This window comes from Chenopodium album, chromosome 20 (genome assembly GCF_948465745.1).
Source record: "Chenopodium album chromosome 20, dcCheAlbu1.1, whole genome shotgun sequence".
In the NCBI taxonomy this organism is placed as follows: domain Eukaryota; kingdom Viridiplantae; phylum Streptophyta; class Magnoliopsida; order Caryophyllales; family Amaranthaceae; genus Chenopodium; species Chenopodium album.
Window position 1 is genome coordinate 37,811,928 of NC_137853.1, and position 17,535 is coordinate 37,829,462.

The window sequence follows — 17,535 nt, forward strand, 5'->3', positions numbered from 1 at the left end:
TTTATTTAAATTTAAGAAAAAGCATATAATATTCATTTTTTAAAAAAAAAAACAATTCGAGCCGCTCGTGAGCTTTTGAGCTGAACTTAACATCGCTCGTATATCGTCTCGATCCGAACTCGTATATCGTGTCATATAAATTATCTAACTTTTTCCTATCTATTTTCATAAGTTACTATATTTCAATGCATAATCACTATGACTTAGAATATAATGGTTTGCTCATGTCAAATGATTTATATCACACTATATAGCATACGAAGTATATATCATAAGTTTAATGTGTGCTAAATGCATGTATCAATATTTAAGAAGAGTTGACATATAATAAAGGTAAATTAAGTAGTACACCACATGTTTTTTCTATGTTATAGTAAGTCATAGTTAAGTTCAAGTGCTAAACATTGCTGCTAGACTCCTCCTCATTGATATAATGTTAAAAAAACAAGTCCCACATCAATAAAACACAACACAAATAATATGTTTATAAACTCAAGAGATCATATAACAAGGCACGACCTTACTTGAACAGGATCTGTTCTATAGGATCGTACCTCTGTATCCTCGAGTTCTAAGGAGACAGAAAACCAAGTCTGGTGGATGAATTATGACCGTGCGATCAGAGCGTGATTAACGGCCACCGTTGATCTTCGGATCGCCGGTGCTGTAGAGGATCGTTCCTCAGCTCCTTCGAGAGTCGGGGATGGTCGCACGGTTGTCTGACAGACTCTAATCTTTTTTAAATTTTATTTTAAATAAATATGCTTTAATTGTTGGTTTAATTAGTGCAACATTGAACTACAAACAATTTCATCTAATTATAGTATTTTTTTTTTTTTGGAAAATTTGTTAGAAACAACCTTTTAAAGTGTTCACTTTATTAAAAACAACCTTTTAAATATTTTTTTACAAATTCAGACCACATTATATATTTTTTTTATCAAAGACAACCTAATGCTAGTTTTCGGCATTGACTCTATTTTTCCGATGTTGACAACGAGTGTATGAGGCATGTGACCTCATATATTGCTAATTACACCCCTTTCCCTTCAATTCACTCGTACTAAATCCCCTCCTCTCTCAAAGTAATTTGTCACTTTAAAGGGTTTTAATATGAGTTAATTGGAGGGGAAAGGGGTATAATTAGCAATGTATGAAGTCACGTGCCTCACACACTCGTGGTCAACATCAGAAAAATAGAGTCAACGCCGAAAACTAGCAATAGGTTGTCTTTGGTAAAAAAATTTTTTAATGTGGTCTGAAGTTGCAAAAAAAAATTTAAAAGGTTGTTTTTGATAAAATAGACACTTTAAAAGGTTGTTTTTGACAAATTTTCCTTTTTTTTTTTGGAAATTTTGAGAGAGAAAAATGAAGGGGAAATTGGGAGGAAAGAAGGTTCCGACCGGAACACCGTCGTTGGCAAAGTTGTGTGTGGTGGTTGTTTTGTCTCTACTCGGTGGCGCTTCCATTGTCCACAACATCTACAAACCTGACCTTGTATGTTGTTCCTACATTTTAGTCATAATTTATAAATATTAATTAAGTATGGGCTAATTAACTCTATCTAATATTCACATCCTCGCGACCTCTGTCGGAATAAGCACATCCTCGACATCTGCCGGAACTTTAGCAAGGAGCTGTGTGACCAAATATGAAGAGGTTGATTTAACTATAGACTGATGTATGTTGACATATGCTATAGGCTGATGCACTGTTAATAAACTGTTAATATGAGGCTACATATACGTTTATAGTATGATATAGGATACATGCTACAGGCTGAATATGATATAGGCTATGTCATATGGTTCTTATACACAAGTGGAATTGGAGAACAATTTCTCATTTCCATAATGGCTTGATTAGGCCTCAAGGGCGATCCTATTTCAAAGAATTCTGCACTTTTATACTTTTAGGGTCTTCGAATAGGGTCGAGGATATTAGGTAAACACATTTTATTAATTCCGTGTTATTTCGCAATTTATACATTAAACCTTCGGTAATTCTGTGTTGTTTAGCATAGGTTGCCGCGGAATGTGATCTTTTTGCTTATAGAGTTGATTCCAACCAGCAACTAAAAAAACCAAAAGAAAACAATAGCATCGGAGGGATCAGAAAATAATTAGTGAAAATTGAAAAGATAAGCATTTTTGTTCTTTTACACAAGTGGAATCGGAGAACAATTTCCCATTTCCATTGGCAATTGCTAGTCATTGAGCACTAGGATCAAGGATTACTACATACAAGGGCTTTCAGCTAAAAATGGTGAAAGGTACCGGAGCCATCGCATTGAAATCCACGGCCTACCTAGTTAAGAGGATACATTTTAAAGCAAAATCAACGCAAAATAGTAAATAAGAAATATTCAGGAAGCACCTCCGGCTCCAGCTAGCCCCAAATGATTCATATCTGCACCATCACCAGCCCCTTCACCCTGAGGTCGTCGACCAGTCAATTACCAACTTAATATCCAGATTAGGGATTAATATACTAACTCTAATAAAATTACAGATTACCTGCTGCTGAGGGAGGATGACATTTAGGCTTATAATACTGGATGAAAATGAATCGGATTTAAGACATCACTACTGGAAACTGGATTCACATATCGATCATTCATTACCACTTTGCCTCCCTTGAAAATTTCCCCTGCCACGCCTAGAATGACCATGTCCCCCCCTCTCCCGGAATCTCGAAGCTCCAGATTGACTCTCGGTTTGCACCCCAGACTCATTTGATCTACTGCTGCTATTATATGGTCCCACAGGCTGGTATTCATAGTGTGAGTTCTGCCTCTGCCTCTCACGATTTGCAGATGGAATATGCTGCTTGTTTTCTTGGACTGTTGAGCTCCAATCCCCACGAGAATCATGTCCTCGATTAAAATGCCCATTCTTGCGGTATCCAGAGGAAGGGCGATGATCATTGCGACCGTCCGATCCTCCAAATGATGCAGGTTCAACTTCCCATGAGGAAGCTTCTGGTTCCTGAATAGGAGAATGAGGACGCCTTTTAACAGGAGCGACTCTCTTATCTCGCTTAGCATCTTGATTTCCTGTTCTAGGAATTGCTTCGCCTGCACCTTTACTTTCAGAAGTTGGTGCTGAATCTTTAGCAGCAGATTGTTTAAATTGTGATGAAGAATGTGAGCCATCATTGGGACCAGTTTCGACTTTCAAGGCCTCGCCTTCAGGGATTGAATTGTGACTGCCACGAGACCTATTTCCTTGCTGACTATGTGCAACATAGCCATGAGACTTGGGTTGCCAATGAGGCATAGAGCGGTCCCCAGTTGCTCGATTGTCTTTTGAGGACATTGTCTTCTCCGTTTGATTTGCCTCTACATGAGAATATTGAAGCTCAGTCAAACCAGCATTTGGATCTTTATGATCAAGAATCTGAGGACTCCCACTGCCTTTTTGCCCCTTGTATGGATGCCTTCTCCCCCTTCCTGATGGAATGTGGCCCTTTACATCGGTGGACTCTGCCAGTAGATTAGAGCTCAAATCAGTTGCACTCTCCCAACCATCAGATATACTGGTTTGTGGTCCTTTCACTGATTGTTGATCAGTTCTAGACGGTGGTCCTCTCACAAAGGATTCATCAGACTTAACAGTTGACTGAGACCCATTAAATGCTTGACTATTTTTGCTAGTATTAGCAGCAGAACTGTCTTGGGAAGCTTGGATGGAAGTTGATTCAGCAGCAACACGCTGACGCCACGATCCCTGAACCCTTTGATTCCTATTCTTACCATCTACATGTTTAGATTCCACATTAGCCCCTGATTTCATGACATTCTCAGAGCCATGAGAAGCCTTGTCTCTACCACCACTTCCATCAGTTTCAGATGGATCAACTGAAGTAGATGGAGATTGCTGTATACTTCCTTGCTGTGCCAGCTCTTTGGCTACAGGCTTAGGGACATATCTTTCCATCTCAGCCCTCTTAGTTTTGGAGCTATTGTGCACCAAATTATCACCTGTTGATGTAGAGACTAAAGGTTCAGCAGCCTTTTTGCTGGTCTGGTCAGTAACCTCAAGTTTATTATGCGGTCGAACTGGTGCCCAAACAACAGCATCATTGCTGTGAGATTTTTCAGATGCTCTATTACCTTGTAAATTTCTGGGCTTACGAGAATGCTGAGCTTTCCAGGCACTATTTACTTTACCATGAGTATCTTCACGAGATAATGAAGAGTGGTTTTCTGAGGACTGAATGCCATCTTTAGGATCAGATGACAGCTGCATGGAGATGGAATTAACAGGCAGGCTGGAACAATTCTGCGCTGTACTTTCAGGTTTAGCTTGAGCAGAATCATTCGGCTGAGTTACAGACGGAGAAACGGCAATTGATGACTCCTCTACCTTGTGCCTGCTCTTTCCACTCTTGTGAATTTTCTTTTTGTGAACAGGCAAATCAGCAATAACAGGTGATTCAGATTGTTCTTTTCCAACCTCTGAAGCAACAAAGCTACCAGTAACTTCTTGAGTTGTACTTGCAACCTTGAGTTCTTTCAGCACATCTGTTCTAACAGCAGAAATTGCATCTTGTACAGAATTTTTCTCAGGCGGAACACTTTGCCTTTGTTTGTGACCTACTCGCTTCTGCTTTGAGACTTCACGAACCTGAGGTGTTGTTCTGTGACTAGCAGCATCATCAACATTAATGCCAGCTGCTGACAATTGATTCTGTGAGGAAAAAGATTCCACCTGACAAGCACCTCTCTTGGTTTCTGCAGCCAGAGGCCTAGAAGATACAGAGGAATCCACAGTCTTAGTAACAGTTCTTTCGTTAATCTGGGTGAAATTATTGGCAGAAGCTGAGCTTGACCCAGTGCTGTGATTAGCATCCACACTTGATTCAACCTGATTTCTAGAAACATCTTGCTTCTTTGGAGCATCACCAGGTGGTGGGATAAATTCTCTCAAGTTTGGATTTTCCACTCCCTGGTTAGCACTACGCCTATTCAGTTCTTCAAGTTTAGCAAGTGCCTTTGCTTTCTGTTCTCTTACCCGCTCTTCCTCTTCCTTTTGTAACTGGATTGCACGTTGTTTTGCTATCTCTCTCATTTTAGCACGCTGAAAAATATAATTAACGAGCAAATTAAAACTTTACAGTACTTTGAAAGGCATTTAAAACAAAGATGTGAATTCAAACACACACCTGCATGTCACTAGGATCAATATTTGACACAACAGATCCCCCATCATCTATCCCCTGAACATTTTCCCTCGACAACTCAACAGCCTGTAACTGATCGTTAGTAACTGATCTTGAACCAGCTTCAACCACAGATTGCATATTGGATTTCCTTCCCCGTCCATCAGCATCCTGACCATGAAACCCTCCTTTTCCATGAGGATCTCCTCTACTTTGTGCTCCACGAACAGATCTCCTGTAAATCTGAAAATCAGAACAGCAAAAAGAGACTACAACAGAATAACGCAAGCAAAGTGCAACAAAACCTGGGGGCAGCTGTCACACTGGTAACTGTTAATTCTTGATTTTTATCAACTGCAGAAACATCATTACAACGAGGAACAGGGACAAGCACTCCTGTGGGATGATGGCGTTCCAAAACAACATCAGAGTTAGCTTCATTTGCAGATCGATGATCCTTGGAATTGCTCACTTGCACCCTATCATTAGGCCCCTCCTCCCTATGGAAACCCTCTTGTTTTCGGCCAGTGGCACGAGCCTTAGCATTCAAACCTTCTAGCTTTTGTATCAAAGAATGATCTCGAGGAGAAACTTCATTCTCCATGGAAGGACTTATCTGAGTTTCATCTATATCACTCAAGCGGTCAGGGAAATTCCCACAAGAAAGGTTATTCGAAGTAAATTTATCATCAAAACGAGAAGCAACTTCTTTGGTTGCACGTTTTCCATAATGAATATCCTCATCTTTCCTGTAATTATCTTCCCAGGCATTCTCCTGCAGCGGTGCCTTTGATAAGATCCCCTTTTCATGAATGCCAGTAGTACCTCTATGACCCCACCTCTCTTCCTCATTCTGATTCCAACTACCGTTTGGATGCCCCAAGACTTTGTAGTGTCCTCGGGGATCATGTGGATGACCAGGCTCTACTTGTTCAGGACCCCTACCTTCCCGTGACCGAGGACGAACATTGTTTTGATCAGGAACATTTTGGTTTGCATGTCTAGTATAGACAGGAGGTCCAGCTGGCATTCCCATAAATGGTAAATCTCGTTCATTGGGATTACAAAATCCCAGCGGAGGTCTGTAATAGCCATCATATGGAACAGGGCCAGGATAAAATCCAGGCCTCATAGGCATACCTGGATGCATGTGTGGGACATGTGTCATGTGAGGCATATCTCCATTTTTGGGGCGATGTCCATGATGGCCAGCACCGGGGGGCATTGGCTGAGAGCTGGCTATACCAGCAGGAGGACCCTGTGGGTGATAATAAGGAAATGGCTCCATAGGAAAGCCACCAGGAGGTACAGGACCACCATAAGGAGGAGGACCAGGAGGCCCTCTATACCAACCCCCTCCAGGAGGATTAACTGGTGGGGCACCACGCCAAGATTCATAATGAGGAGCCATGTTAGGGTTTGGGTACATGTGAGGCTCTCCATGCCATCTTTCCATGTTAGGTCGAGGCCCATCTTCAACAAATGGAGGCCCATCTTTCCTCCAAGAATTACCTTTCACATCTGAGTTTCTGGAGACGTCGTCTATGAAGAGAGAAAAGTATAAACAGAACATTACATAGTTGAAAGATTTATGTAAAAAAAAAGGGCGCAAATAGCAATAAAACATCTGCCTGCAATACAAGCAGATTGACTAACCACCATGTGGAATTCCTCTACCATCTTCTGTGGTTCTCACTCCACCAGAAGAACCAGGACGTCCATGAGGAGCATGATCTGTCACATGATATAAATCACAATAAGAGTAAGCACAGACCAACGATGAGAAAACAGTCACCAAAATTGCAAGTAGCCTTGTAGCAGACTGTCTATTGATTTATCATTATCCTTAAAAAGGTCCAAGATCCAAGAAGACTGACAGCCATTAGGCTTAGTTTGGTTAAAAAAAACACAACAGAAGAAATATTTTGGCTCCTACCAGAGGGTCAAATTAGGGATGTGAAGAAAAGGTAGTTCGTAATCACCTTCTCCCACCCCAACCTAAATGGTTTAGGATTGATAAAAATTGCAAATTGATTCAATTATTCTAAAAAGGAGAGCAAGCAATGGCTTAATATCAAGAAACACCCACCACCCAGTTCGGAATCACCTCCTCATTCCCAACAGCCCAACCTCAATAGTTTAGAAATTGTAACAAATTATAAACTGTTTCCATTATTCTAAAAAGGTCCTGCAAGATGCAATCAACAGCTGATCACTATTCAAAAAAAAAAAACCACCATCCAATTCAGAAATTGCTTTACTTTCTGAAAAGAAAAAACAAAGAAGAATCAAACAAAACAAAAGGCAAACATAAAAGCCCTTCCTAGACGCAATAAAGGTAGGAGTAAGATTGTTGTATTCGAAGAGAATCAACGCAAAGTTTGTAAAAGCAAGCATGAGTACCTAGGGTCTCCATTTTCATGTTAGATTCGTCTTTCTCTGAACCAAGTGTTGGAAAATCTCCTGATGTCAAAGAGAACCCTTCTTTTGCAGAGGATGCAACCCCCTACATACATATCAGCGAATTGATTAAAAGTCAGAAACTGCAAGAAAAATACTAATTTTAAGGGTGTATACAGGGCCCATAATAATGCTGCGAATTCGAACTATTAGCTAGCTAATAAAAAATTTAAAAAAATAAATAAAAAATTAAGTTCAACTATATGTTATATCAACATACCGTCCGTTCTGAAGATGTGTTTGCACCCCAAACCCCAGAACCTTCAGGTGCAGATTCAGCAAACCTTGATAAGTGTGAGCTACCAGGTCTAGTTTCAGCACTACGAGGGCGTAAAGATGTTGATGAAGCATTGTTGGATGCCAAAATCCCTGAGGCTGATGATGGCCTCGAATTTGAACCCCACGCACTGCCATTTGAATCATGAGCTCTCTCACTGCCTGCAGTTGATGGGCGAGTTCCACCACTGGATGAAGGTCGACCTACCAGCTGACGGGGCGAGGAGCTATCGCCATCAGTAGTTGGTGACAGTGCTGAGGTACCCCATGCATTAGACCCAGCAGAAGATGGTCGGCTCCCCCAACTCAGTGTCCCCCTTAATTTGTCACCAAAAAAAAAAAGCTCCTTTAAACTCATTACTTATACTTGCAATGACAAATTAGAAAGAAGGGCAACGAGGCAATTCTAAATAAAGATTAAGATTAATTGAGAAGATACATCTAAAACTACTTACTTGGGAACAATTTCAACATTAGGGTCCAAACCATGATTCTCCAACCTTGACCAACCAAAGTAAAAACATAAGAAAACTTCAAAAAGAAGCTAAGTACATGCTTCAGAGATGAGATCAGGAGAACAAGAACCTTTGACTGGGCAAATTAATGGGCTTCGGAACAGCAACTTTGCCCAAGACAGTCATGCCCCCTCTTCTTGCAGAAGCCCATCTGCGTAACCAACCATAAAGCTGAGCAGTGCAATATACAGTCCCATATTTTGCTTAAATTGTAATGAAAATGTAAAGATGTACAGAAAATGCATATACAGAGAGATAATCAAGTAACAAATGCTAGAGGTTACTAGCTATAAAATCAAAAAATGATTTCATTTCACCCCCACAACCCTTGGTTTCACAGTTTAGTCATCTTATAGGGACAGGAAATTATATTGATACATGTGATTATATCAAAGAAGACTATGGTTCTTTCAACAGAGCCATCCTTGGCCTTGACCAGTGTTGGTAAAATACAATCCTACTACAGATCCATTAACCACAAACAGCTATCATCTAATTAGGAATATCACAAGTACAACATATATTTTAATTTTTAACCTGACCTCATTAAGTAGAAACCAATTGATGGGAAATGTCAAAACAAAGAGAAAATAGCTTCTGTTTTGACACAAAATAACGGTAGAAATGGCCATGAGCCTTGCCACGGCTGGTTCAGCCACCGGTTGGGCTGATATGGTCAGGCTACATGTAAACCTCTATGCTGTGTCATGGGGTAGTTCTAGCCATAAAACAAGAAAATTAAAATCTACAGACCTAACTAAATAAGTCTCTGGACATATCATAATCTCAGACTTCAAACTCTTCAAAACTGCAGGACCCACCCATATCAACAATAGAATTCTAATCTTGAAGAAAAAAAAGGTTTGTGGAAACCCTTGCTCACATTTAAAGAAAGCAATACATTTATTTTGATATTAAATATAGCTATACTTGGCAGATAGAGAGGTGGGTGCCCTATGGATAAAAGAAGCCATAAAGTTGCATAGTAGAAAATTTGTGAAACAACTCAAACAAGTCCATTGGGACTATTCAAATTAAATACTAACAGGTTAAAAGTTACATTTAATAAGACTTGTACGCCAGTGGGTTTCCCGCTGCCAGTCCCAAGCCTGGATAAAGGAGGAGGGTTACGGTAGGCCAGTGACAGCCAGTATAAAACTTCGTCACATCCCATGACTTGAGCCAAACAGATATTTTCGTGGGGGCGTTCCCTACTCAGCGACGCGCTGCACTTCCTAGACCCGGGTGTAGTGATAAGTATGCAAGGGTTGCTAGGTCGTCGCCCAGAAGCGACGCGCCACATTGCCCGAGTGTGGTGTCAAATGAGCAAGGGCGTGCCATTGGGGCGTTCCCTACTGAGCGACGCGCTGCACTTCCCAGACCCGGGTGCAGTGATAAGTATGTAAGGGTTGCTAGGTCGTCGCCCAGAAGCGACGCGCCATATTGCCCAATTGTGGTGTCAAATAATCAAGGGCTTGGAGTTGGGATCAGGAGGGAGCGTGGGAGAAAAGAATTTAGTTTGCGGATTGGTTCTTGGAATGTGGGGTCTCTTACGGGAAAATCAGCAGAATTGGTAGAAGTAATGAAAAGACGACGCGTGAACATCATGTGCCTCCAAGAGACAAGATGGACAGGAGAAGGAGCTCGAGGCTTGGTTTTGGGGTATAAGGTATGGTATGTTGGGCAAGAAACGAGCCACAGAACAAGGAATGGTGGAGCTAGGAACGGAGTTGGTGTGGTTCTCGATGAGAGGTTGGCAAAAGAGGTGATCGAGGTCTATCGGAAGAACGATAGGTTGATAAGGCTGAAGTTGCTATGTGGCAAGGAGATTGTGAATGTTATCAGTGCTTATGCTCCCCAAGTGGGTTTAGATGCAGAAGAGAAACGACAATTTTGGGAGGACCTAGACGAGGTGGTGCAGGGTGTCCACCACTCAGAGAAGTTATATATTGGAGGGGATCTAAATGGGCACGTTGGGGCGAGCCGAGATGGCTATGAGAGTGTCCATGGAGGCTTTGGGTATGGGCAGAGGGACGCCGGTGGTGAAGCTATTATGGATTTTGCCCAATCATATGATTTAATTTTGGCTAATACTTGGTTTAAGAAGAGGGATTCACACTTGATAACTTTTCGGAATGGAGCAAATGCAACTCAAATAGACTTCCTGCTCACAAGGAGCATAGATAGACAAAGTTGCATAAACTGTAAGGTTATCCCAGGGGAGAGTGTGGTCACCCAACACCGGCTATTGGTAATGACTATTCGTCTGAAAGAGAAGGCGAAGAAAAAAGTTAGACAAGAAGAACCAAGGATAAGATGGTGGACCCTAAGGGATGCAAAAGCTAAGGTTTTTACAGAAAAGGTAATTGAAGAAGCGGATTGGGATGGAGAGGTGGATCCGGACATGACTTGGTTACGAATGAAGAACTGTTTCCTAAGAGTGGCCAAAGAGGTCTTAGGGGAAGTAAGGGGAAGAACTTCGGTACAGAGAGATACTTCGTGGTGGAATGAAGAGGTGAAAGCAGTAATTAAGCAAAAAAGGGAATGCTATCAAGCCTTAGGAAAATGTAGGAGTGATGAAACCTTTGCAGCGTATAAGGAGGCTAAGAGTAAGGCAAAGGCAGTTGTTCGCCAAGCAAAAGAAAAGGCATATCAGGAGGTTTATGAAAAGCTTGATTCCAAGGAGGGAGAAAGGATCATTTATAAGATGGCAAAGAGAAGACAAGAGGCAAGGAAGGATATTGGCATGGTGAAGTGTGTCAAAGATAAGAACCAAATGGTCCTAGTGCAAGAGGAGGGCATCAAGGACAGGTGGAAGGGGTACTTCGATGAATTATTTAATGGAAGTAATGGAGTTGTGATAGGAGATACCTCTATGAGTGATGAAGAAATCAACATGGAGTATGTGCGAAGGATTAGGAGAGTAGAGGTGGAGATTGCACTGAGGAAGATGAAACCTAAGAAGGCGGTTGGCCCTGATGGGGTACCGATAGAGGTGTGGAGGTGTTTGGGTAAGATTGGTATTGATTGGTTAACAAACCTTTTCAACAAGATATGGACGGCTACAAGGATCCCACAAGATTGGAGGAAGAGCACCTTGGTCCCGGTTTATAAAAACAAAGGAGACGCTCAAGATTGTTCTAACTATCGAGGAATTAAGCTTATGAGCCATACTATGAAGTTGTGGGAAAGGGTGATTGAACAAAGGTTGAGGGCATGCACAAGCATTTCAGATAACCAATTTGGTTTTATGCCTGGGAGATCTACTATGGAGGCAATCCATTTGATAAGACAAATGATGGAGTTTTATAGGGTAAAGAAGAAAGATCTTCATATGGTCTTTATTGATTTAGAGAAGGCATATGACAAGGTGCCAAGAGAGATACTTTGGTGGGCAATGTTGAAGAAAGGTATCCCACGAAGGTATGTAGACCTAGTTAAGGATATGTATCGGGATGTGTCAACAAATGTGAGGACATGCGGAGGGTTGACAAAAGATTTCCCTATTACAATCGGATTGCATCAAGGGTCTGCATTAAGCCCTTTTCTTTTTGCAACGGTTCTAGATGAAGTAACTAGACCAATTCAAGATGAGGTTCCATGGTGTATGTTGTTCGCAGATGATATCGTTTTGGTGGATGAGACTAAGGATGGGGTTAATGTCAAGTTGGAGCAATGGAGGCAAAGGTTGGAATCTAGAGGGTTTAAGCTAAGTCGGAGTAAGACTGAATATTTGGTATGTCGTTTTGGCACTCAGAGGGGGACAAGCAATGAAGTGGTGAGTTTGGATGGAAAGGATTTGACCATGAGTGAATGTTTTAAGTACCTAGGGTCGATCATCCAGAAGAATGGTGACATTGATCAAGACGTGACCCACAGGATTAAGTCAGGGTGGCTTAAATGGAGAGCTGCCACGGGAGTGTTATGCGACCGCAGCATTCCCTTAAAGTTGAAGGGAAAATTCTACAGGACTGCCATAAGACCAGTGTTGCTCTATGGTACAGAATGTTGGGCTTCTAAGAAAGAGCATATTAAAAAGATGGAGGTTACGGAAATGCGCATGTTAAGGTGGATGTGTGGAAACACTTTAAGAGATAGAATCAGAAATGAGGTTATTCGCAAGAAAGTAGGTGTGGCGGGCATTGTAGATAAATTAAGGGAAAATCGTCTGCGTTGGTTTGGACATGTAAGACGGAGACCCGAGGGTGCACCGGTGCGAAGAGTGGAAGAGTGGGACCATGGAGGGATTAAACGAGGAAGAGGGAGACCAAAGATGACTTGGTTGGAAGGAGTGAGGAAGGATATGAAGTGCATGGATTTACGTGAGGATGAAGTTTTGGATCGTAAGGGATGGAGGAGAAAGATTTATGTTGATGACTACACGGAATAATCAAATTTGGTTCATGTTAGCCGACCCCACTTTTGGGATTAAGGCTTTGATTGATTGATTGATAAGACTCATAGTCTTAAGATTTGGGGTGACTCAATGAATTAGGGGTTTGCAAGATGCCTTTTTCTATTTCACTTTTAAAACAAATAAATATAGCAATGTCTCAGCGAGGTTAAATTACACATGCAGCAACTAACAGTTCAAAATAAAAAATATTCATTCATAGACAGGTCAAACAAAAAAACATGGTAAATTGTTAAATCCAATTATATTAATAACTTAAAGTATTTTTTGATAGGATGTTATCATAATCTCCTTATATTATTTTTAATGCAATTAGATTTCAGATCAGTCACAGAACAGGTTGATTGAAATGTGACCCGAACTTTTTTGGGTTGTTCAGAAGGTTCAAGTGCAAAATTTTGGTAAAAATTCACAAACCCACTTTTCACGGGTCAGGTTAAATTGAGAAGGCTACAAAGTAAGTTGAACACCACGTGAAAGAAGAGTGGGGTATGAGGGCGCAAAAGCATCTTCATTTTGTGGAAGATTGAACTTGGAACCCAAAAATCATTCAGGCAATCACTAGATAAAGCTCAATACTATGAGCAGGAATAGCAAGACTTTGAAAATACAGCTACAGAACATAGAAAACACTAACGTCTAAAATAAGGTTAGGAAATTCATGCAAAACTTCCCACGTTTGCTTGACCCGCACACCTCTAAATATCCGACTTTCCCAATTCAAAACATTATCTAGAAGGTGAAGTCTTCTGTTAAGGTTGGATGCATTTGTGTGAAACATGCTGCAAAGGCAGAGGTCAGCGATGGCTATCACACCTAACTATTTCTTGCTTTGCTGAGCTAATGATGAGCCAAGTGCACGTGTTTTCCTACGTTGTGATATGGTAAGTTACCTTTGGATAAAAGTTTTTGTGGTGTGTAATGAAGCATTAAGAAATTCATCAAATATGTAGCAATGGTTACAGAATCATTCATTTTCTGGGGCTTGGTGAGGAGATGGAGGGAAGGAGAAGAGGTTGCTTAGGTAATATTTAAATGATGGCTAATTCATGGCAAGTATAGCTAGAAATAATTTGAAAAAATTTTAAAAACAAGGTTGACACGTGTGGTATGTGGTGGAGTGAAGTCAACTTGCCGGTTCTTACCATTATTTATATGCTAAAGCAGCTGGGCTTTCCCAGATTACTCTATTAACATAATTGGGCGAACTTGTAGTTGTGGCCTTTTGGAGTACATTATAAGAACACCCTATCATCTTCTTGGTATGCTATACTATGCAGTTCTACTAATTCTTACTTATAATAAAACAAATAACACACATTTAAAAATTGAGGGCATAAAATCAAAAAGTGGATTCTCTAACAACAAATATTATTAAGAATAATAATGACAAGTTAAAGAAGGTAAAGCAAACAAATCAATTATAAATATATACAGAACAATTGTCTTGATAATTTCCATTCTCACCACCCTTTCCTAATATTACTCCCAAATTATTTACTTACCTTACTTCATGAATCAACAAACTAATATGCCAAAGTGTTGGTTATTGATTTTTCAAGCCATTACACAAACAAAAACCATACAAAAAAAAAAAAGTTGTTATGTGTGCGTCGTGCGTGTGTGTGTACACATGAAAATTCCTTATTTCTGGCTTAATTCCGAAAGAAAAGAGATTAGGAAAAGAATTTCTATTTTCTAAATCACCTTCGATCTCCAGTTATTGTACTCGATGTCATAGCTTGATCGAAGTTGCAAGATCATCCAATCTGTCACATAATGTGAATATGTAATTGTAAAAATACATAAATATATTTTGAAGAACAAAAGCAATGGATTCAAATACAGTTTTTAAGACATAATTGAACTAGGGGGCACACTAAAGCGACTACAACATACCTAAGAGAACCTCATTCTAAGACAGTGATCAGTAAATAATATATTTGAAAAACTAGAATGTAATTCTACATAGTGAATCAGAGTATTAACAGGTAATGTAAACATGTGCATGTAATTACATAAATCTGATACTCACTCCATCACCAAAAATGCCCCATTTGCCTTTTGCACAAGTTTTTAGAAAGTTGATTATAAAATTAGATAGTAGGGTTTGGTTGATTAAATGTGTATATAATTTTATTTTATTTTTTAAGAAAAAAAGACAATGGGGCCTGGTAGGATTAAAGATGTGAAAATAGTAGCGTTTGGTTAATTAAAGTGAATAAATAAAAATAAATAAAAAATATAAAAAAGGTGAAATAAAACAATTATTTAGGGAAAATAATATAGGTGAAATGGGACATTTTAGATTTCCAAGAGTAGAACATTATGCACCAATAAAAATAGGTATTTTTCAAAGGAAAAAAAAATGCCAACTCTAAGCAGACGTTATCAGACTGCAGAGATGACATAATTAGCATCCACTACTCCACTCTAAAATTGGAAGTATAAAATTAATTAAAAAGGGAGGGGGGATGCCTAGCTGGTTTAATCAGTTGGGGCTGCAAAGTGAGAAAAAGAAATCATGTCAACATGATGAAGGATAATACAAAGACTAATTTTTTGGAAAGTCTCATCCATGTTAGACAAACAGAATTTGGAAACATAAATGCAAAAATGAATTATATAAACAGAAACCAGGAAACTTAATTATTAAGAAGTAACAATAATGCTAATAATAACAATAAAAATGCAATAATAATTAAAATAACATCAATAACAATCACAAGATCATTACTTCAAAAGTAAAATAAAATTAATTATTATGGCCATCATCACCATCAAAATATTGTAACATACTTCGTATAAAATTAATAGTGTAGAACAAGCCAAGTATGGGGCCCAAGCAGCCCAACACAGCCATCCATTATAACTTTTAACTTATAGTGCAGAATGCACACAAGAGCAAACTGATCAAAAGAATGGGAAGTGAAGCTTGGGGTAAGAGATGAAAAGCAGCCAAGCATTCAGAAAGCTATTTCAATAGCTCAGGATGTTAAATAAATCCCTAAAGTCTATACATCAGATAAACAACTCAACTCATAAAAGATTTCCCAATGACCCAATTAGCAATAGAAATTTCAAGCCACACTAATGACCAAGATCAGTGTTGAGGGAATCAGAACATGTACACGGGAGCAAAGTTAAACAAGAATGACACATCAATTTGCAAAACTTGGAAAAGTTGGAACACAAGAAAAATCTCAAATTTATTCCATCCTCTCTTGTTTATACAATGGCCACAGAAAAAGTCCCAATTAACTATTCAAATAAGCATATGTATGACATCTGATGAGCAACCTGCAACCCTAAGCAACACCATCGGATGGACCATCATTCAGCTCCCTATCCCTACCCTTTGCCAACGTATGCTAATATTTCCGATCAAAACAATCACTCGTGAACAATTCCAAGTTTCCAACAAGCTTAACTTCTAAAATTCCATCTTCCCAAACCGTGAAAACCCTATATCCTTACGCCCCAAGCATCAGCAATGCTGCACATACAGTGCGTATCGGCCATAAAACTTGCCGAAACTATTCTATTACACTTGCATTCACCTGAAAGCATCATTTAAGTTTCGTACTCGCCACAACCTATTTAGTACAGCTAAAATAGGACATATATGGCCTTCTTTGTCCAATTTCTAAAATATTGATGTGACCGAGCAACAAACAATTAGCTCAATGTGTTGAAGACTAATTACTCTTGCTGCCCAACAAATTGAAACAAACAAAAGAGGACAATTTTTTTTGTAAATTCAACACAAAACTATGCATAATTCCATCAGAAATAATCCCAGAATCTAACAATTAACACTGTATTACAAACATAAAAACTTAATCCATCGTTTAATCATATTAACAATTCTATGTCATTTCAATAAATTACAACAAAATTCAACGCATTTTCGCAGAAAATAAGTGAGAAAAAATCACCTCAATTGACGCAATTTCGCTGGTAACCTCTGCAACTTCTTGAATTCAAAAAATAAAAACCTTGTTTAATTTTTGATCTTCAAAACCAACTAAAACCCTAAATCGAAGGATCGAAATTTGTAATACAAATGAATTGAAAAAATTGATCGACGTAAAATTCGTAGAAAGTTCTAGAATTAGCGAAAATCGGACGGAAGCAAGCTGCCGGCCGGATAAAATCCGGTGGCCGGATAATTGAACACCGTAAGATAATCCGATTGATCGAGTTTCTGAAAATGGTTGAATTAGGGATGAAATTAGGGTTGAAAAAAGAGGGAGAGAGAAAAAAGGGGAAAGAGAGAGAAAAAAAATTGCAGGCGGAAGCCCTAGAATGAAAGAGAAAGAAGAAAGATGAAGCAAAACTTCTTCTTCACCCCTTTGATATTTTTTTTTTTTTTTTTTTTTTTTGCCCTTTTTTTGATTGTCTTGATTGATTTTAATTTCTTTTTGAGTTTGAAATGGCCTGCTTATGGATCATGGGGACTCCTAATCCATTTAAGGATTAATCAGATTCAAATCCACTCGGTATCACTTAATCCAATCGACTTGATTTAGAGCAATTCGTAATCAATTTATGATTTGTTCATAATAAGATCGGATCGGTTTCAATTTGATTCGATCTATAAAATGGTTACAAAAAGTGTCTTTATAATATTTTGCTCATAATTGTGTATGAATTTCCCATTTGGCACCCTGGAAAAATGGGCCCTTGTTGGCCTAGCTAATACGG

At 39.3% G+C, this 17,535-nt stretch overlaps 1 protein-coding gene and 1 non-coding gene across 3 annotated transcripts; one reads left to right on the plus strand and one right to left on the minus strand.

Moving 5' to 3' along the window:
- The first annotated feature begins 514 nt into the window (after positions 1–514).
- On the plus strand, positions 515–729 carry LOC145599989 (small nucleolar RNA U3). The gene has a single exon (XR_014104228.1). It is a non-coding gene; the product is annotated as a small nucleolar RNA U3 (small nucleolar RNA).
- Positions 730–2,090: 1,361 nt separating this feature from the next.
- On the minus strand, positions 2,091–17,187 carry LOC145597502 (protein MODIFIER OF SNC1 1-like). Of its 2 annotated transcripts, XR_014103364.1 has the most exons (11): positions 16,767–17,187; positions 14,536–14,597; positions 8,485–8,565; positions 8,355–8,399; positions 7,844–8,216; positions 7,567–7,669; positions 6,820–6,897; positions 5,469–6,705; positions 5,167–5,398; positions 2,517–5,081; positions 2,091–2,434 (listed from the first exon to the last, which is right to left on the minus strand). XR_014103364.1 is itself a non-coding variant. In XM_081653687.1 (10 exons), the coding sequence occupies exons 2-10, from the start codon at positions 14,565–14,567 to the stop codon at positions 2,613–2,615; spliced, it is 4,650 nt and encodes a 1,549-aa protein (XP_081509813.1). In that variant the 5' UTR covers positions 14,568–14,597; positions 16,767–17,187; the 3' UTR covers positions 2,091–2,612. The 2 variants fall into 2 exon arrangements, 1 of the variants encoding a protein (XP_081509813.1); XM_081653687.1 differs by having other exon boundaries at positions 2,091–5,081.
- Positions 17,188–17,535: the final 348 nt, after the last annotated feature.